Source organism: Artemia sp. Qi Xiang Cuo, chromosome 4 (assembly GCF_049724085.1).
Source record: "Artemia sp. Qi Xiang Cuo chromosome 4, ASM4972408v1, whole genome shotgun sequence".
Classification (NCBI taxonomy): domain Eukaryota; kingdom Metazoa; phylum Arthropoda; class Branchiopoda; order Anostraca; family Artemiidae; genus Artemia; species Artemia sp. Qi Xiang Cuo.
In genome coordinates this window covers 19,410,622-19,432,602 of record NC_142797.1, presented here as the reverse complement: position 1 = coordinate 19,432,602, position 21,981 = coordinate 19,410,622, and the positions used below count along the sequence as shown (strand labels likewise).

At 35.4% G+C, this 21,981-nt stretch overlaps 1 protein-coding gene across 1 annotated transcript in view; it reads left to right on the top strand.

Moving 5' to 3' along the window:
* LOC148952857 (phospholipase A and acyltransferase 3-like) overlaps nt 1–21,403 on the top strand; it is a 179,295-nt gene extending 157,892 nt beyond the window's left edge. Inside the window, exons 5-6 of the mRNA XM_089088131.1 lie at nt 9,124–9,245; nt 17,351–21,403. Of these exons, the coding sequence (XP_088944257.1) occupies nt 9,124–9,245; nt 17,351–17,407 (179 nt within the window). The 3' untranslated portion in view covers nt 17,408–21,403. The remainder of the gene's footprint in view (nt 1–9,123; nt 9,246–17,350) is intronic.
* Nucleotides 21,404–21,981: the final 578 nt, after the last annotated feature.

The following is a 21,981-nucleotide window of genomic DNA, read 5'->3' as shown; positions in this document are numbered from 1 at the left end:
AGGAGGGACATTAAGAAAGTAACTTGCTCTGAAATGGTCTTTGAAAAGTATTTCTTGGTGTTGAGGTATCCTAAAATCTGTAAAGTTTAGTTGTGGGTGAAAAAGATAAGTACTTCAACATGTAAAATGGGTTTAGGATGGACATTATGAAAAGAACTTGCTCTGAAATGGTCTTTGAAAAGTATTTATTGGTGTTGAGGTATCCTAAAAGCTGTAAAGTAAAGTTTTGGGTGAAAAAGATAAGTACTTCAACTTGTAAAATGGTATTAGAGGGGAAAATAAGAGATTAACTTGCTCTGAAATGGTCTTTGAAAAGTATTTCCTGGTGTTGAGGTATCCTAAAAGCTGTATAGTATAGTTGTGAGTGAAAAGGATGAGAACTTCAACTTGTAAAAAGGGTTTAGATGTGACATTATGAATGAAATTAATTTGAAATTGTCTTTGGAAAGTATTTCATGGTGTTGAGGTATCCTAAAAGCTGTAAAGTGGAGTTTTGGGTGAAAAAGATAAGTACTTCAACTTGTAAAATGTGTTTAAGGGGGACATTATGAAAGTAACTTGCTCTGAAATGGTCTTTGAAAAGTATTTCTTGGTTTTGAGGTATACTAACAGATTTACAGTATATTTGTTTGTTAAAATTATAAGTAATAAATCTTTGTATTGTTTTTAAGTTGGTACATTATTAACGTATCTTTGTATTAAATTGTATTTGAAAAGTATTTCTTAGTGTTGAGGTATGCAAAAAGCCGTATAGTATAGTTTTGAATGAAAAAGATAAGTACTTCAACTTGTAAAATGGGTTTAGGAGGGACATTGAGAAAGTAACTTCGTCTGCAATGGTCTTTTAATAGTATTTCCTGGTGTTGAGGTATGCTAAAAGATGTAAAGTATAGTTTTAGATGAAAAAGATAAGTACTTCAATTTGTAAGATGGCTTTAGGAGGGACATTAAGAAAGTAACTTAGTCTGAAATGGTCTTTATAAAGTATTTCTTGGTTTTGAGGTACCCTAAAAGCTGTAAAGTATAGTTTTGGGTGAAAAAGACATGTACTTCAACTTGTAGAATGGGTTTAGGATGGACATTAAGAACGTAACTTGCTCTGAAATGGTCTTTCAAAATTATTTCTGGGTTTTGAGGTATCCTAAAAGCTTTAAAGTTTAGTTGTTGGTTAAAATGATAAGTACTACAACATGTAAAATGGGTTTAGGAGGGACATTAAGAAAGTAACTTGATCTGAAATGGTCTTTGAAAAGTATTTCTTGGTGTTGAGGTATCCTAAAAGCTGTAAAGTATAGTTGTGGGTGAAAAAGATAAGTACTTCAACTTGTAAAATGGGTTTAGGAAGGACATTAAGAAAGTAAATTGCTCTGAAAATGGTCCTTGAAAAGTATTTCTTGGTGTTGAGGTATCCTAAAAGCTGTAAAGTAGTTTTGGGTGAAAAAGATAAGTACTTCAACTTGTAAAATGGGTTTAGGAAGGACATTAAGAAAGTAACTTGTTCTGAAATGGTCTTTGAAAAGTATTGCTTGGAGTTGGGGCATTCAAAAAGCTGTAAAGTAAAGTTGTGGGTGAAAAGGATGGGAACTTCAACTTGTAAAATGGGTTTAGGAGGGACATTAAGAAAGTAACTTGCTCTGAAATGGTCTTTGAAAAGTATTTCTTGGTGTTGAGGTATCCTAAAAGCTGTAAAGTATAGTTGTGGGTGAGAAGGATGGGTACTTCAAGTTGGAAAATAGGTTTAGGAGGGACATTAAGAAAGTAACTTGCTCTGAAATGGTCTTTGAAAAATATTTCTTGGTGTTGATGTATCCTAAAAGCTGTAAAGTATAGTTTTGGGTGAAAAGGATGGGAACTTCAACTTGTAAAATGGGTTTAGGAGGGACATTAAGAATGTAACTTGTTCTGAAATGGTCTTTGAAAAGTATTTCTTGGTGTTGAGGTATCCTAAAAGCTGTAAAGTATAGTTTTGGATGAAAAAGATAAGTACTTCAACTTTAGGACGGTCACTAAGAAACAAACTAGTTCTGAAATGCCTTTGAAAAGTATTGCTTGATGTTGGGTATTCAAAAAGCTGTAAAGTAAAGTTGTGGGTGAAAAGGATGGGCACTTCAACTTGTAAAATGGGTTTAGGAAGGACATTATGAAAAAAACTTGTTCTGAAATGTATTTGAAAAGTATTGCTTGGTGTTGGTGAATTCAAAAGACTGTAAAGTAAAGTTGTGTGTGAAAAGGATGGGTACTTCAATTTGTAAAAAGGTTTTATGATGGACATTAAGAAAAGGAACTGGTTATGAGATGCCTTTTGAAAAGTATTGCTTGGAGTTGGGGCATTCAAAAGGCTGTAAAGTAAAGTTGTTGGTGAAAAGGATGGGAACTTCAACTTGTAAAATGGGTTTAGGAAGGACATTGAGAAAATAACTTGTTCTGAAATGCCATTTGATAAGTATTGCTTGGTGTTGGAGCATTCAAAAATGCAGTATAGTAAAGTCGTGGGTGAAAATTATGGGTACTTCAACTTGTAAAATGGGTTTAGGAGGGGCATTAAGAAAGGAACTGGTTCTGAAATGCATTGAAAAGTATTGCTTGGTGTTGTGGTCTTCAAGAGCTGTAAAGTAAAGTTATGGGTTGAAAAGGATGGGTACTTCAACTTGTAAAAAGGGTTTAGGATGGACATTAAGAAAAGAATTTGTTGTGAAATGCATTGAAAAGTATTGCTTGGTGTTGTGGTCTTCAAGAGCTGTAAAGTAATGTTGTGTGTGAAAGGATGGGTACTTCAATTTGTAAAAAGGTTTTATGAGGGACATTAAGAAAGGAACTTGTTCTGAAATGCCTTTTGAAAAGTATTGCTAGGTGTTCGTGCATTCAAAAAGCTTTAAAGTAAAGTTGAGGGTGAAAAGGGAGGGTACTTCAACTTGTAAAATGGGTTTAGGAGGGACATTAAGAAAATAACTTGTTCTGAAATGCCATTTGAAAAGTATTGCTATGTGTTGGGGCATTCAAAAGCTGTAAAGTAATGTTGTGGGTTGAAAAGGATAGGTACTTCAACTTGTAAAATGGGTATAGGAAGGACATTAAGAAAATAACTTGTTCTGAAATGCCCTTTGAAAAGTATTGCTTGATGTTAGGGTATTCGAAAAGTCTTATAGTACAGTTGTGAGGTAAAGGATGGCTACTTCAACTTGTAAAATGGGTTAGGAAGGACATTAAGAAAAGAACTTGTTCTGAAATGCTTTTGAAAAGTATTGCTTGATGTTGGGGTATTCGAAAAGCCTTATAGTATAGTTGTGAGGAAAAGGATGGGTACTTCAATTTGTAAAATGGATTTAGGACGGTCACTGAGAAAAGAACTTGTTCTGAAATGTCTTTTAAAAAGTATTGCTTGGTGTTGGAGCCTTCAAGAGCTGTAAAGTAATGTTGTGGTTGAAAAGGATGGTTACTTCAACTTGTAAAATGGGTTTACAATGGAAATTATGAAAAGAACTTGTTCTGAAATGTCTTTGAAAAGTATTGCATGATATTGGCACATTCAAAAAGCTGTAAAGTAAAGTTGTGGGTGAAAAGGATGGATGCCTCAACTTGTAAAATGGGTCTAGGAGGGACTTTAAGAAAGGAACTTGCTCTTAAATGCCTTTTGAAAAGTATTGCTTGGTGTTGAGGTATTCAAAAAGTTGTAAAGTAAAATTGTGGGTGAGAAGGATGGGTACTTCAAGTTGGAAAATAGGTTTAGAAGGGACATTAAGAAAATAACTTGTTCTGAAATGCCTTTTGAAAAGTATTGCTTGGTGTTGTGGCCTTCAAGAGCTGTAAAGTAATGTTGTGGGTGAAAAGAACGGGTACTTCAACTTGTAAAATGGGTTTAAGAGGGAGATTATGAAAATAAGTAGCTCTAAAATGCCTTTTGAAAAGTATTTCTTGGTGTTGTGACCTTCAAGAGCTGTAAAGTAAAGTTGTGGGTGAAAAGGGTGGGAACTTCAAGTTGGAAAATAGGTTTAGAAGGAACATTAAGAAAATAACTTGTTCTGAAATGCCTTTTGAAAGGTATTGCTTGGAGTTGGGTATTCAAAAAGCTGTAAAGTAAAGTTGTGGGTGAAAAGGATGGGAACTTCAACTTGTAAAATGGGTTTAGGAGGGATATTAAGAGAGGAACTGGTTCTGAAATGCCTTTTGAAAAGTATTGCTTGGTGTTGTGGTCTTCAAGAGCTGTATAGTAATGTTGTGGGTGAGAAGGATGGGTACTTCAAGTTGGAAAATAGGTTTAGAAGGGACATTAAGAAAATAACTTGTTCTGAAATGCCTTTTGAAAAGTATTGCTTGGTGTTGTGGTCTTCAAGAGCTGTAAAGTAAAGTTGCGGGTGTAAAGGATGGGTACTTCAACTTGTAAAATGGGTTTAGGAGGGATATTAAGAAAAGAAGTTGTTCTGAAATGGCTTTGAAAAGTATTGCTTGGTGTTGGAGCATTCAAAAAGCTGTAAAGTAAAGTTGTGGGTGAAAAGGATGGGTACTTCAATTTGTAAAATGGGTTTAGGAAGGACATTAAGAAAAGAAGTTGTTCTGAAATGGCTTTGAAAAGTATTGCTTGGTGTTGGAGCTTTCAAAAGACTGTAAAGTAAAGTTGTGTGTGAAAAGGATGGGTACTTCAACTTGTAAAATGGGTTTAGCATGGTCATTAAGAAAAGGAACTGGTTCTGAAAAGATATAATAACGCCATAAAAAGTATTAAAAAATGGGAGCTCAGGGGTCTTTGGGGGGCTGGGGGTCCTTTGGGAGCCCGGGGGGCCTTTAGGGCCGGGTGGTCCTTTGGGGACCAGGTGAGGGCCTTTGGGGGTCCGGGGGGCCCTTTGGGAGCCCGGTGGTCTTTTGGGAGCCTGGTGAGCCTTTGGAGGCCCGGGGAGGGCCTTTGGGGGTCTGGGGGCCCTTTGGGAGCTTGGGGGACCTTTGAGTACCGGGGGCTTCCTTCGGGGTTGGGGTAGGGGGATCGGAACCGTTTGGGGTTGGGGTAGGGGACCTCACGACGCTGTTAAAATACAACTTGTGTATTATAACGACCACAGAGTTTCACCCTCAAATTCTCTTCTAAAATCATCTTTTAAATCATCTTTTAAAATGTCTCTAACTGTTTCAGAGGTAGTGCATGCTGGTGAGTAACCTCCTGACCTAGCGTCGATGGGGTAGCTATTAGAGGTCCAAGGAGGGTGTATGTGCAAGCGATGTCATTAATTTCTTGTGCAGGTTGGGCTGCGACTTGTATAGGACCTGTGACTTGTGCAGTCGAGCCGAACGCTTGCACAGATGGCTGCACTTGACGAGGTGGCATTGAGGCTCGATTAAGAGGGGCTTGCATAGATGCAGTATCGATGTCGCTGGCTTGTATAGCGGGGTTCTCCACCCTTGCGGCCCACTGTCTTTTCGGTTTTTGACCGGACTGCATTGGGGTTGGCACTGATCGGGCGGTCTCGTCATCTCGCGCTTTCTTGGATGGAGGAGGCGTGCAATCTTCACTCTTTGCAGTACCCATAGCTCTCTTTACAGCTGGAGGGGCAACACATTCTTCATAATTTGACTTAAAAAGAAGAGAAAAAATTAGTATCAAAATAATTTCCCCCCCTTTTTTTTACAGAAAGAAAGTTAGTAGCTCCCTCTACAGAATTTATTGTCAGACATAATTTGTCTAGAAAAGCATTTATCTGAAAGAAGCCCCCCTCCTCCACCCTTTTTCATCAAAGCAAAAAGTAAAAATTTCGCGAGAAATATATTAGGCTTAGAAATCAAATGTTTTTATCAGACAACTTGTAAGAAAATAAATCATGACAATCAGTAGTCTATAGGCTTTAAATTAGATCGTTAACCCAGCGACCTATAGGCCTAAATTTTGCAAACATAGGTTAAAATTCTATTCAATTTACAAGTAATATAATCTTCATGCAACTCCTAAAAGACTTCTTTCTAGCCTTGCATATCAGCATTGCACAGTTTGTTTTCATTTTACACTGATGGCAGTAGAATTGAGACATTGCCCCCTCCCTCCCACTTTTACAGAATTTACTTACAACGAAGCTGTTAGTAGCGAGACATTGCCCCCTCTCCCCCCTTTTACGTAATGTCCTCAATATGTTGTTAGAACTTAATTTGTAAATAATCTGTTTAACTTCCCCAAAATAGAGCATTACGTCTGTGCTTAATTATTGCATCATAGTGTTTTAATTTTGACGGAAGAACAGTTCCTTTGCTTTGCCAGCTGCGTTCGTAAACACAGAGGGAAAAGGGTTGATAGCTAATTTTAACCTCGCACTGGAGATTGTGTCAAAACAGAGCGGCATTTTCATTAAAAATTGACAGAAGTCAGTAGACACTTTAAATCACATTAGAGAAAGGAATACAATAGAGAAAAGTCAAATTTTAACGAAAAGAGAATTATTTCTTTTTGCGAGAATTTTGTTGTAAAATAGTGAGGGGGGGGGGGTTAGGTTTTGAGGGTAAAAGAAAATATTTTATGTTTTCCATCGAGTATAAAGATTGTATAGTGATGTTTGTATTATAGTGGGAGGGGGGAGGGGATTTACCTGAATATACTGGAGGGTGAGCTGGAAATATAGAAGGACGGAATTTAACGAAATGAGAATTATTTCTTTTTGCGAGAATTTGGTTGTAAAACAATGGGGGGGGGTTAGGTTTCGAGGGTAAAAAGAATATATTTCACGTTTTCCATCGAGTATAAACATTGTATAATGTTGTTTGTATTGTATGGGGGGGGGATTTACGTGATTAGACTGGAGGGTGACCAAGGAAAATAATTTTATTTGAAAATAAAAAATGTGCTTACATTGCAAATTGAAGTTGACATGGCTTCTAATTCATCAAATTTATCCATTGTTGTTTCAATTGTGTCACAATACTTTCTGATAATTGAGTCACATTGCATGCCTGGAAACTCATAACATTTGCCTCGGAAACAACAACAAATATTATTTCTGGATCATAACATTCGCTGAGAGCGTGCACTTACAACAACAACAACAACAAATACTATTTCTGGATCATAACATTCGCTATGAGCGTGCCAAAAACACACCTGGAGAAAGAGGCCATTGACCCTGTCCTCATTAAACTATGTAAAAAAGTTATAGGTGGCAGCTGGGGTGTCGCGTGGGGCTGGTACCCCCCCCCCCCCTCTACTACCGTTCTTTAGTTCATCATTGTTCTAAGATCTTACAGGTCACTGATGCAAGCAAAAAAAAAACAAAGAATGCCATTTTTCTGCCACATAGAACACTGATGAGAGAACTTTATGATATGCTCATCATTGTTCTTAGACCGTTGATCAGAGCAGAATGAACGTTTGCAAAAGAACGGCATAAGAAGTAAGATCTTATTCCTAAGATTTTACTTTCAAGTGTTCTTTGTCGACAGATGTAAGATCTTCGCACAATGATGAGCAAAATAATGGCCTTATTGTTTTGAATCGTGACTGCATTGGCACTTTTACTTCTTCTGCGCTGATTGTTTCACGCCAGCAACACTTTCTTCTAAATAAGGGAAAGAATAGAAGAATAAGGTTTTTTTTTAGAAATAACTTCTGAGTTTTGCCAGATTATTTTTGGTTAATCTTTTATTTCTTTCGTCAAAGCCTATTGATAAATCAAGTCCAAGGTATGTCCCCTTTGTCTCCATGCTTTATCGTGTTTTTACTTGTTTTTATTACTACGTAATGCCATTGACACCCATTCAGTCATTTCTGAATACCTTTACGCCTGATAAAATCATGAAATACGGGGGGTAATCAAATATAAACGAAGCTTTTATATTTTATTTTATGTTGTTTTTTTAATCAAAAAAATGAAATACAATTCTTCAATATAATCTTACGTTATACATCCATATATTTTCCCAGCGGATCATTAACTTGTTTATAAGGTCATTTAAAATGACATATTCAATGGCGCACAAATCTTTTCACTCTACCGTCAACTTCAATCGGGAGGATCCTCTTTGAGGTACTTAAAGAGACGAAAACTACACGATAATGAATCCGAGATCTAAGGAGGATGTCCACGTTTTCAACTCATTCCTTTTAATCTTCAGCACATCATCCTGCAGTGTCGAGGCCTTACGTTTTCGTGGTGAAAATGACCTCTCGTATCGTCTAGACACAGCTTTTGTGACGATGCGCATTTTAGCCTCTTTCAAAGTGCCACTGTAGTGTATTGCATTGTTGATCTGCCCATCGTGCAAACAAAAACATGTACAAAGCCCATGAAACAGTTGCAAGTATCTGGACAGCTGACAGCCGAGTCTGAGCTATCATCTTTACAACCGCCTTAAGGCCTTTTATGAAATGCTACAGCCAGACGAACAGACGGCCCTGGCTATACTTGATACCCAGCATTGTCATTAACCTCTGCAGAATTTTGGCGGGTACTTCCTTGTGAGTCAACAACCGGGTATAAAAAATAATTTTGTTTTAAATAGAGAATTAAATTATTAATAATTTTAATCTTTCATTTCAGTTTTTCTTCTTATTGTTGTATGATCTATTATTATTGTTATTTTTGTTTTTTTTTAGTTTTTAATAGGCTTGCATATGTTCTGTAAATGAGAGAGCGATATAATGCATTTTGAGCAAAACATTTATTATCGATAGAGCTTGCTTAGTTTGAGGAGATGAGCTGTGAGTCTAAGTTTTATCTACATGTTTTTGTCTCTTGACCTCTAAAATTATTGCAACTTCCTGGGGCCAGGGGCACGTGCCACTGAAACTACCCCCCAGATCCCTGTATCTAGCACATCTTGGTGTGACGAACTGCTGTTTGCAGGAATATACACTCTACTAAATTAATTTTGATTATTTTTCATCTGGTCTCATCTATAGAATTCTGTCAAAATTGAGGTATCAACAGTTTCAGAAAATGCTAACTAACACTAATTTTCTTACCCGTTGTTTGGGCATGATACAGTTAAAGAACAGTACAATTTTCAATGCAGCCGGCTAAATATATTAAAACCAACCTGTCTTGTTATAGCTTTTTTGCATACCAATGAGATTTATTGATAATTCTACTTTAGGTTTTTACTATTAGCACAATTATTGTAATCAATTCTAATTTATAACCTTTCTTTTAATTACAGAATTCGAAAAATATCGTCTCCTCACTATGAACTGTGAGCATTTTGTGCATTGGGTTCGATACAATTATGCAGAAAGTCTACAAGTTCAAGACTACATTGACAGTTTTATGTCAGTTGCAAAAGTAAGGAATCTCTTCTTAGAAATTGTTTTTCTTGTCTGAGCAACGGCAAATAAATAATGATTTTTTTTGACTTGACTGAAGTCCCGTCCGGCCTATTTGGCTGTGTTGGGGATCCTTCTCTTCTGGAATTTGACGAATATGTTGGCGGTATTCTGAACTGCCTGGTGCTAGGCAGTAGATAATTAGCCGTCCAAAATGTCACGCATTTGCTATGGTTGTAATATTTTTGAAGATGATGAAATGACGCCTGTATGTAATAACTTTAATATTTAATGTTTTGAATAATATTTTAGTATCATAGGCAGCGCAATAGCGCTGCGTAAGTAAAGAACGATGTTGGCACAATGTATTATTTATTTATTTTTTTCTTTGTTTGTTTTAGACCAGGGTACTTTGTATCAAAGGATTTGGCGTAGAAACTTCAAAAAGGGCTCATTCGATTGGAAATTGGAAGGGCTTGGCTCTTTTTAATAGCCAAAAGTGATTTGAAGGGCATCTAACACCCCTTCCACGCCCACCATTTCACCAAACAAATCCAATAAAAATTTTGAGATAGCCATTTTATTCAACATAGTTGAAAGATCTGGAAAATATGTCTTTGAGGATGACACCCCCCACAGCCTTCAGGGCAAAGGTTTTAAGTTATGCCCTGGGGGCATATAAGGTTTATATAGAAAGCATTGTCGTGGAAACTTCAAAAAGGCTCATTCGATTGGAAATTGAAAGGGCTAGTGCCCTTTTTAATAGTAGAAAGTAATTGCAGGGCAACTAACCCCCCTCTCACGCCCGCCGTTTCCCCAGACACATCCAATCAAAATTTTGAAATAGCCATTTTGTTCAACGTAGTAAAAAGTTCTGGAAATTAGGTCTTTGAGGATGACAGCCCTCCCCCCGTAACCCTCAGGACAAGGGTCGTAAGTTATGCCCTTGGGGCATATATGGTTTTTATAGAAAGGTTTTTCATAGGAGCTTGAAAACGGGCTCATTCGACTGGAAATTGAGATGACTAGTGTCTTTTTTATTAGTCAAAAGTGATCAGAGGGCAAATGTCCCCCTCCCCCCACGTCCATCATTTCCCCATACACTTTCAATCAAAACTTTGAGATAGCCATTTTGCTCAACGTATCTGAAAAGTCTTGAAATAATGTCTTTGAGGATAACATATACCTCCATCCCTCAGGGTGAGGGTTTTAAGTTATGCCCTGGGGGCATAAAAGGTTTTTATAGAAAGCATGGTCATATAAACTTCGGAGGGGCTTACTGGATTGGTAATCAGACGCTGTAGTGCTCTTTTTAAGAGTCAAAGTGATGGGAGGGTAGCTATCCCTTCTTCCTCCACATCCACACGTCGTATTGTCCCAAAATGTATCTAATAGAAATTTTGAGATAGTCATTCTATTCAAAATAGTCCAAATATCATATAACAAGGCTTTTGGGGCTGAAGCAAACCCCAGATATTAGGGGCAAGGGTTGTAAGTTATGCCCAGGGGTATTTAAGTATTTTATGGAAGGGATGGTTGTTTAACTTTAGAAGAGGCTCAATCCTTTTCCCTGAAAAAGACTATGTTAATATAAAACGAACAGAAATTAATTTTAAAAAAAGTTTTCCACAAAATAAGTTTTTCAAAAAAAGTAAAGAACTTCATTAAACCAAAAATAGAATCAATTAATCTACCAAGCATACAACTACCACAAATCATTATCAATAAATAAATAAAACCCAAAATAAACAGAAATTAAAATAAATAACAGAGTTAAGCTACAAACGAGCAAAAATTTATATGAGTTGTGTCCTGAGCCCCTATTCCTTTAAAAGCGAGAATATAATTTGTTCTTTACTGAAAAAAATTCTTTGAAATATTTTCATATTTTCATAACTTTAAGAAATCCAAAATTCATTAATATTTAAATGAATGAATATCAGCATGTGTAGGCCTATATTAAACTGACAATGCACATTTTTTTCTGTAGATTCATTTGAATTTTTTCAGTAAAGTACAAATTATATTCTGGCTTTTAGAAGCTTGGGGTTTAGAACCCTACTCATATTAATTTCTGCTCGTTTTGAGCTTGACTCTGTATATTGTGGAATTAAATGAGTTAAAATGTACCTATCCCAAAAGTGATAATTTGTCTCCATTATGGTGCGGTGTGCGCATCTCTTTTTCCACGGTTTCTGTGTAAAGACCGTGCAATTGGTTTTGTTATGTCAGTGCTTCTGAGTTGTATGTTGATTTCTGTTTACCAACATTCAATCAACTCCATCTATTTTCTCATTTTTACTTGAGCGGTTTCTTAGGTCAGGTAAGGCGCTGGTTGCGTTTGTCCCTTTTTATGTCTTGTTATTTATCTGTCAAAATTATATTAGCCTCCCAACATTGCAAAGTCTGTTTGTTTATTATGATTTTTATTCCTCTGTTTTTATGATATATGCCATATAACCAAATGAACCATATATGTATAACATGACCATATATTTACATATATATGAAGCCCTTAAAAAGCTCTCTATGCTCTGCCTCACTAGTGGTGATGAAAAAAAAAACAAGAATAAAGAAGAAAACCAATCAGTGTTACCAATGCAAAAAAATTGATTTTCCTTGTTGTTCAAGGTAGGGGGCTGTGACCTCTTTTTATGTGGTTTTAGACAACGGCCATTCCAATGCTGTTGTTTTCATTTTGATCCTTTGCCATTTTTGAGTGTGGTTGGGTGATTTTGAAAGTCCACTAAATTTGTTTTTGCAACAGACTTTTGCTCTTTTCATTTTGATCCTTTGCCATTTTTGAGTGTTGTTGACTAATTTTGAAAGTTTACTAAATTTGTTTTTGCAACAGACTTTTCATTTTGATCCTTTGCCAATTTTGAGTGTGGTTGGCTAATTTTGAAAGTCTACTAAATTTGTTTTTGCAGTAGACGTTTATCATTAAGATTCATCGAAATCATGGTTACCATTCAGCTTCTAATGGCAATTTTTTCTCACTTGACATTTTTATTTGTTTTTCAAAAAGTATTTCTTAAATTTTTGGTTAGTATGGGCCATGGTTCGTTCTTTACTAGATTGTAGCGATTAACCATGATAGATAGCAGCTATCGTATCGACATTTCTACTGACGAATTCAGACGTTTCGAATTGGAATTATTAGGAGTTTCAGGAGCTCATATCCCAGGTGTAGAAAACATGAAATTAGGATATGGAATTTATTTACAGAGGCAGGAAAGATGGGGTGCCTAGGTAAGGAGTAGGGTGAATAAGAAAGATCGTGATGAATAAGGAAGCTGCTAAGTCTTGTTTAAGTTGGGAAAGTATTAATAATTAGATACTAGTCGCTCATTTATGACTAAAAAGTGCAGGGTAGCAGTCATACTAGTCGCTCATTTATTACTAAAAAGTGCAGGGTAGCAGTCATAGTAGTCGCTCATTTATGACTAAAAAGTGCAGGGTAGCAGTCATAGTAGTCGCTCATTTATAGTAGTCATAGTCATAGTAGTCACTAGTCGCTCAATTATAGAAGACATAGTAGTCATAGTCATAGTAGTCACTAGTCGCTCATTTATTACTAAAAAGTGCAGGGTAGCAGTCATAGTAGTAGCTCATTTATAGTAGTCATAGTCATAATAGTCACTAGTCGCTCATTTATAGTAGCCATAGTAGTCATAGTCATAGTAGTCACTAGTCGCTCATTTATGACTAAAAAGTGCAGGGTAGCAGTCATAGTAGTTGCTCATTTATAGTAGTCATAGTAGTCATAGTCATAGTAGTCACTAGTCGTTCATTTATGACTAAAAAGTGCAGGGTAGCAGTCATAGTTGTGTATGTCCCTAAAGAACCGACTGATAGAAATAGAAGTGACTCAGATGAATTTGACTTACAGCTACAGGATCAAACAGACAGGATCCCAAATAGAAATGTCGTATTTTTATTTGGGGATATTAATGCCCAGGTCGGTAGAAATAGGGATAGATGGTATCCTAGCCTAGGTAAACTTGTTGTAGGAAGAGAAAACAGTATTGGATTGAAACTGCTGCAATTTTGTAGATATAACAATCTAGTTATAACTAATACAGTATTTGTTTATAAAATGGCCCATAAGTTAGCATGATATTCACATTATGATAAGACATCTAACCTTATTTATTGTAAATCAAATACTGGGAGGATCGATTTAAGTTACTATGGTATATAGGGATGCTGTTATCGATGTTGGATTAAAGATCACCATCTAGTAATATCTTGGGTTAAAGCTGAAATTTACGAAGGGCAACTACCCTCCGGGAAGTTTTGATGTTGGTAGACTCCAGGATGAGAATTTGAGAGGAAATTTCCAGGAACAGCTAAATACTAAACTTGTGAGTTTAAGATTTGACCATGGGGAAGATGGTTGGAATAATTTTAGAAAAACAATTTGTAAGATGCTGATGGTGTCTTAGGAAAGAAAGTTTGGACTGCAGCTAGGAATATTAGTGAAAAAGCTTTATGTTTAATAGAGAGGAGGAGGGCTTTTGCAAGAGCTATTTGAGTGATAAATCATATGAAAATAAGAGGATTGTAAAGAAAGTAGAGAAAGTATTAAAATATGAATTAAGGAGGTCTAAAGTTTAGACAATGAATGAAATTGCTGAGGATCTGGAAGATGCGGCTAGATGACATAATAGTAAAATATGGTACTGGCATGTTAATAAATTTAGAGGGGGTAGTCAATCTGGACTTGTCCCAGTTAAAGATAGGAGTGGGACCACAATTAGTGATAAGGAAAGAGTTAAAGAGAGATGGGCAGAACATTTTGAGAATGTATTAAACCGGGATAGAGCGACAGAAAAGATATAGAGGAAAATGAAAAATGTCTTTATTTTCAAGTCATGGGATGGCAAATCTGCACTATCACTTGAATTGAGAAATTTTGGAGTGAGTTCAGTTACTCCTTCCGCTTTGTCTTTTACATTATCATAACTCTTAGAAGATTTGTATTCTCCTGAGGGACGATCGACAGTTTTTACATTTATTTTACTCTCTTCCTTGTGGAGCGAAGCTAAAATAACGCATTTACGTAATGAATCAAGCTCATTATCGAATTCGAGTTGTAGTACAGAAGAAGGCAGTAGCCAAGAATTGATAATGGAGTGTCAAGATCTCATTAGGACTTCATTGGGGCTCGTCTATGATAAATTCCAAACCATTTGCCGATTCCGCAAACTGAAATACATATAGTGCACAGACAAAATAAATGAACGATAAAGAGACAACTATATTTAAATATACACCAAAATACAACCCTGTACATCCAGCGAGCCTAGGAACGCCCATTATATAAAATTTTATCCAAATCATCCATTATACCTCATCAAATTTTTGTTTCACAATTCGAGCAACGAGATCGGGACTGTCTTGAGTGGACTGCTCTATGATAACTCCAGAGAGGAATAAAACGCAGAGAGGAATATTAGTGAAAATGCTTTATGTTTTAAGAGAGGAAAAGGGGCTTGTACAAGAATTATCTAAATGATGGATCATATGAAAATAAAAGAATGCAAAGAAAGTGGAGAAAGCATTAAAATATGAACTAAGGAGATGTGAAGTGGAGACAATGGATAAAATTGCCGAGGACCTTGGAAATACATCTAGACGACATAATAGTAAAATATTGTACGGGCAGGTTAATAAATTGAGAGGGGAGTTGTCAATCTGGACCAAATCTTTACTCTTACTATTAAGACTGATTGAAATAATACTCACCATTCCTGAATCATCTTCAGTGGCTACTCTTCCTAGAGTTCGTTCTTAACGAACTAGAGTTCGTTCTTTACTTCGTCGCAGCCGTCACTTCAACCATTATAAGCAGATCAAAATAGAAATATTGAATTAAATTTATTTTAAAGCAACATCTATATTTTTTCTTTTCATAGATGCTGCTCATACTATCTGATCATAATAATAAAAATCGGCTTATATTTCCCACCCTCTAACACTACTGAACACACTATTTCTTGCCAATAAACAATATTATGTTTGCTTCAAGGTCACGATAAAAGGGCTAAGACATCATATCATGGTGGTCAAAATGGTATCAAAAAAATGTAAGAACACAAAATTTTTTGCCAATCGCGGAAAGAATGTTGGCTAAAAGGGCGTTATAAAAGGGCTAAGAAAAAACAAAACAATAAGAGCACATTACTTTTTAGCCAATGATCATAAGAATGCTGGCTAAAAGGATATAACAAAAGAGTTAAAACATCAAATCATAGTGGCCACAGTAGTGACTACACAAAAGTAAATAGATAAGAAAACGGTATTTTTAGCCAATGAACAATAGAATATTGGCTAAAAGGGTCCAAAAAGGTAAAAAAAATTGAGATTTGGATTGGAATGACACTGAATGAAAGGTTATTTTGACCAGGTTCCAGTCCCCGGACTTTTCTAGCCAGGAAATTGTTTTGTTTTTTTCACCTCCTAAGGCCTACAAAAATAAATGTAAACACATATGCATACATATCATTCTAGTATATTGAGCTTTTATGTTGCACAAGATTAATGATGATAAGCTACCATGAAAGCTTTTGCAAGAAATAAACTAGGCTACCGAAACTATTTTCACTCTAGAAAAAGCTCAGCACTAATGACTTAAAATCTTTCTAAGCAAATTCAACCTAATGTGTATGTTTAAGCTTAGCTTCCCGCCTAAAAACAAATTATATGTAAATGCTGAACCCAATTATTAATATTCTCCCTGTTATTAAGAACCAATAGTGAAGGTTTTTAATAATCCATGATGGGTTGCGGCAAAAAAAAATATTGATATTAGAAGCTTCATTTCTGTAAATGAAAGAGGTAATCCATTTTGGAAAAAACGCAATAAAACCTTTAGCTTTTGATAGAGCTTGCTTACTCCAAGGATATGGGTTATAAATCTAGGTTTCATCTTCATAAAAACATTCAAACTTCTGATAAAAATTTTATATGCAAATTTGCATCTTATCAACCACTGCAGCTGAAATGTTTTAAATAAAAGTAATTTTAATCTTTTATTTCATGTTTTTTCTTCTTATTGTTGCGCTATTTACTAATTTATTTTTTTCATAGGCTTGCATATCGTCAGTCGGGTATCAAGAGGAAATATCTCTATAATTGTAAATTTTCGAGAGAGCAAAGTCAAAACCTCACAACTTTTTTCTCCCCTCTGATGACCTTAAAAAAACGGATTGATATGTATTGATTTGGCATATGGATCCCTTTTCGTTTCACGATTATCGGACGGAAAATAAAAAAAAAAGTCATGAGGCGTTTTTTTGCTCTTATGAAAATTTCCAATTATGGGAAATAAGCCCTTTTGGTACCCGACTGACGATATGTTCTGTAAGTGAGAGAGAATATAATGTATTTTGAAAAAAAATAACAACAAAAACAGTGTATTATCGGTGGAGTTTGCTTAGTTTGAGAAAACGGCATGTAAACCTAAGTTTTTACCGGGGTCCGGTTTATTTCCCCCTGGAAAATTCACCCCGGAAAACTACCTCGTGGAAAATCGCCAACATGTAAAATTGAGTAGGAATATAGAAAGTATGACAAATAAAATGAATTAAGAAAAAAACGAATGTGTAACAATCTACCTATATACCAAATATAACCAGAATGTGTGGTGTAGGGTACCCTATAGTATTTTCTTTTATTATATTTTTTTCCTCGTTTCTGCAAAACTTTTTTTTCTGAATATTTTGAAACTTAGAGCCTTAAATCCTTCAAAACTTAAAAAAAAATTTGTGACCCGTAGCTCATAGGTTGTCGACCCCTGTTCTCTACACCACTCTGCCTATATTTTGAAGGTTGGTAGAATCTCCCAAAATTCCTTAGTTTTTTCATTACTTTTATTTGTCATACTTCCTCTGTGGCTGCTTAATTTTACATTTGGTGTGAATTTTTCAAGGGAGGAATAAGCCTAGCACCGTTTTCTCTTAATAATACATCCACAAATCTGTTTTAAAATAAATTGTATACAAATCTACATCTTTTGAAACATTGCAGCTGAATTGTTTTACGTAAAAATAATTTTAATTTTTTGTTTCAAGTTTTTTTTACGTTTTCATGATTTACTAAAGGGTTTTTTTTCCATAGGCTTGCATATGTCCTGCTTTAGAGGGCTTCGAGGTAGTGGATTGTTTGTTATGGTGACAACAGGACGCTGTAGTATTCATTACGTCACAGGTTAAGAATAATATTTTTGGTCGCTCGCGTTCACACCAGAGATTATTGAGACTAAGAAGATTTGCCACTCCCGCATTTTTTAGCCAAGAAAAGGAAAGCCCACTGCCATCTATTTTCTTGTGTACAGTTTTTGACCATGAGTGCATTCGGACCATGGACTTGAGTTGACATCGGTTGAATTGTAGTCAATTTCTGGCGTTTTACCCTCAAATTCCAGTTGACTTTTCATAACCTATGTCACTGAACAGAGTCAGTGTATAGTCACTTAAAAGTGTTCGAAATTTTAGATTTTTTGACATAAGTTAAATTTGGAATATTTAAAAAGGAATGTATGTAAGTTCCTTTGAAAATTTTGTCTTGCACTTTTGACAATTGTCTCACTGACAAAGAAGGAAACTTTTGACGTTCGGACCTTGTCAGGTTTACTGTCAGGTTGTACGAACTATAGTTGACTCGACTATAGTTAACTCAACTGTATTCAACTACCATGTTACAGGGTTCGAACGCACTCTTAACAGCTAAGCCATTTAAAGCATCTTGGTTGTTCATTAAGGAATGTTTGAAAGCATAAAAGGACTCAGTATATATCCCGGGTTTGATCAGGGAGTTTAGCAAAAAATTGAATATTTCTGGTCATTACCGGTAGATGGCAGCATGTTGTTGATCTCAATGAGGCAAATGGAAGTTGGCCATCAGATTAGTCTGGAATGTCTTTGGTTCAGACTAAAATGTTTGTTTTTTGTCTGTTTGATTTTTGTTAATTTGTCTTTGGTTAGATAGTGGGAATATGTAATTAGATACGCCTAAATGTTCTCCTTAACTCTATTTATGTAGCTGTTTGTTTAACCTATATCATTTATATAGAATTAATTTGAATAATTGTTTGAACGATGTATATTCATGTTAAGCAAATTTTGTTGATGCAAGTTTTCAGCTTAACTTAACATTTGTGAGTACAATGCCTAACTGTTATACAAACTTGAGTGGAAAACGCTGAACTGAGTTTTTCGAATTTTCAAGACCATAATCATACACACAGGTGAGGCTCTTCTGCTACTGATAATGGTCTATTTGACTTCCATCCCCTCGGGAAAAAAATGGTGGCCAAGATATGTCTATTTTTTTCCCTTGAAAGAAATAAAAGCTCTGATGCCCCCCACCTACCCCTGTGATCTTAAAAAAAAAATCTCATAGATAAAATAAATTTTCAAACTAAAATCATAAAATAAATTTTCTAAGATTCTCAGCTTCCTCACCTTACATAGGCTCAGCCAAGACTCGTTATCTTATCTTGTTTTGTATGATGGAAAGGCAGTGTGGTCTTCCTCAGTATTTTCCTCCAAGGTTAGTCCGAATACTACGATTCCGAAAACGATTAAAGTAGTCCTAGAATGCACTTTTGAAGTGGGACTCGATGAGTTAGTGATTTTCGCCAAGAATACAAAAAAAAATATTGATAACAAACTCTACATTAACTTTTTTGTTGAATTTTCAAATTCAGCATAAAAAAAGGTCTATTAAAATGCGTTACACAGAAAAATAAATTTTTGCAAAAAATCCTGACATTTTGAAAGGGAGCGGGGTTGGACTTACGCGACAAGAGTAATTTATCGAAACCTTGTTCATACCAATTATTTCCTCTTGGCATAGGCGGGCGTAGACAACATGTAATTTAGTTGAGCAGAAGTCTGTCTTTCCTTTCACAATTACAATATATCTTGAATTGCCTTTGTAACCTGCTTAGGTTATCTGCTTCTAAATAATTATTCTATTCAATATACTTATCCTATTTAAACTTTTAAGCACAACATCTTGTGGGATTCGAGATTGTATTGTAAAGCGTACTGTGATACTAATCTGACAATGGACTTAAGTCCACTATTAATAGTTTGAGGGGGGGGTCTATGGATTAACCTGGCTCATACTACTTTTACGAGATTTAAACTTGCTTCTGTTAGAATCTTGAAGCTGAGAAAGAAAATGTTATAGTACTAGAATAGGGTCCTTCTGCTTTAGGTTAAACGGCTCTTTTTCTGTGTGCGACTTGTCTGTGCTTTTTTTTCTGTAACAACCACGCCTAATTTGTTCCTTAGGCTCGGAAAATCATCACTCTTTTGTAGATGTAGATGAGTAGATGGGGTACAAATCTTTTGTTTCGAAAAGTATAATATCACGCTTTTTTGTATTGCCGCAGGTGACTTGGGCATGCGGAACATCATGACGCATCTATGTATTCCTAAGATTAGATTCATATCAGTTAAACCGACTGCAAAAGTAGCTCAAAATGAAAGCATACTCTACTTAACACTCAGTCAAATAAAGACGTGAGAAACGGATTTTGAACGGTTTAAAAAACGCTCATAGCGACGGTACTATCAACAGTTCGAAAAATCCTTAATAAGGAAGAAAGTAGCTGTCGTGAACTTGCAAAATAGCCTCTGGTAAGGGAGGTTGCTATAATTCAAAAGGTTTTATGTGACCGATTCCAAAAGATAGTTTAAAATGAAAGCATACTCTACTTAACACTCAGTCAAATAAATACATGAGAAACGGATTTTGAACGGTTTAAAAAATGTTCATAGCGACGGTACTATCAACAGTTCGAAAAATCCTTAATAAGGAAGAAAGTAGCTGCAGTGAACTTGCAAAATAGCCTCTGGTAAGGGAGGTTGCTATAATTCAAAAGGTTTTATGTGACCGATTCCAAAAGATAGTTTAAAAGGAAAGCAAACTCAACTTAACGCCCAAATAAATATAGACGTGAGAAACGGGTTTTGAACGGTTTAAAAAACGCTCATAGCGACGGTACTATCAACAGTTTGAAAAATCCTTAATAAACAAGTAAGTAGCTGCAGTGAACTTGCAAAATAGCCTTCGGTAAGGGAGGTTGCTATAATTAAAAAGGTTTTATGTGGCCGATTGCAAAAGATAGTTTAAAATGAAAACAAACTCAACTTAGCGCCCTATCAAATATAGACGTGAGAAATGGGGTTTCTACGGTTTAAAAAACGCTCATAGTGACGGTACTATCAACAGTTTGAAAAATTCTTAATAAACAAGTAAGTAGCTACCGGAAACTTGAAAAATATCCTCTGGTAAGGGAGGTGGCTATAACTCAAAAGGTGGTAGATGGGATTTTTTCAGAAAACAAAATTTGTGCTTTATTGGTGTTGAGGATTGGTTGAATTCGTTTTTATCCAAAGCACTTTGGTTTCCTCTTTTCTCTAAAAATAATAGTTCAAAATTGGTCCTGTTTATATCAAAACTGGTTTTGCCACACCTTATGCGCTAAGATAACCTTCCATATACCAATAACCTAAAAAAAAAATGAGACGTCTTTTTCAATTTATTAACTCCTATAAATCTTATATCTGGTAAAATACTGCCTTTTGAATTGCTGAAACAAGGGAGGGGAGGGGGGTCATCGAAAACCTTTCTAGACCGTAACTACAATTGTTGCTGATCTTGGATATAAAATAGGCTGATTTTCCTGGAACTATAGGAAGGCTCTTGTCGTGATAGATATTATTTGTGATTGTTTTTTTTTCTTAATGTGAAATATATGATGTCAAAATTCTGAATTTTCTCTTAAAGCCCAAACGCTTGTTATCATTTTAACACATTTTATTAATTTTAATATTAAAACAATGTTGTTGATATTATTACATGTTATACATATTATTGCATGTTGTTAATAATAACACAAACCGATGACAAAGTAGTGACAATGTTTGTGTTATGAATTCTCAAGTTGTATTTAGTTTCTTTCTTTTTTTGATGTTTATGTTCAGACATGTTTATCCGGTATTTCAGATATGTTCAGACGATTTTTATGTTATTTTTGTATGTGTTACTCTTTAGTTGTTTTTGTAGTTCTATTTATTTAAGAGGCTCATCGTGAGCCAAGCGCTCTTCGGCAGATTATTTTTGTATTAACTAATTATGTACTTAATAAATTATTTTCTCTAAGGGATTCTAGATATTTACAAAAACTGATACCATATCGCCTTATAACAATGATTATCAAACTCGAGGTGATTCACTTTTTGTGTTTAAAACTAATTTATTAATTATTTATTTTAATTTATATTTTAATTTGATGACTCACTGGAGTCATTCTCCAACCGAGTCCTTTGATTTCGAATTGAAAATCAAGTATTTTGGAAGAGGCATCAAGACATGGTTAATTGTAAAAATAGAAAAGCCAAGACAGATAATCCAAGCAATTGAGATGCAAATGTTTAAATGGCTGCACGGGTAAATGGCGGGATATCGCCTTATAGCAATGATTATCAAACTGTTAATCGATTTGATTCACTTTTTGTATTTAAAACTAATTAATTATTTATTTTAATTTATATTTTACTTTGATGACTCACTGGAGTCCGTTGACTCGGTTGACTTACCCTTGTCTGCAGCCACTCAAAACACATTTTGTTGAATTTCAGTCGAGTTTCTGACACAGCTATGCTGAACTTACCAATCGACCAATTTCATTCAATGTCCACACTCAAGCCTTGTCCATACTCAAGCCAATAGTG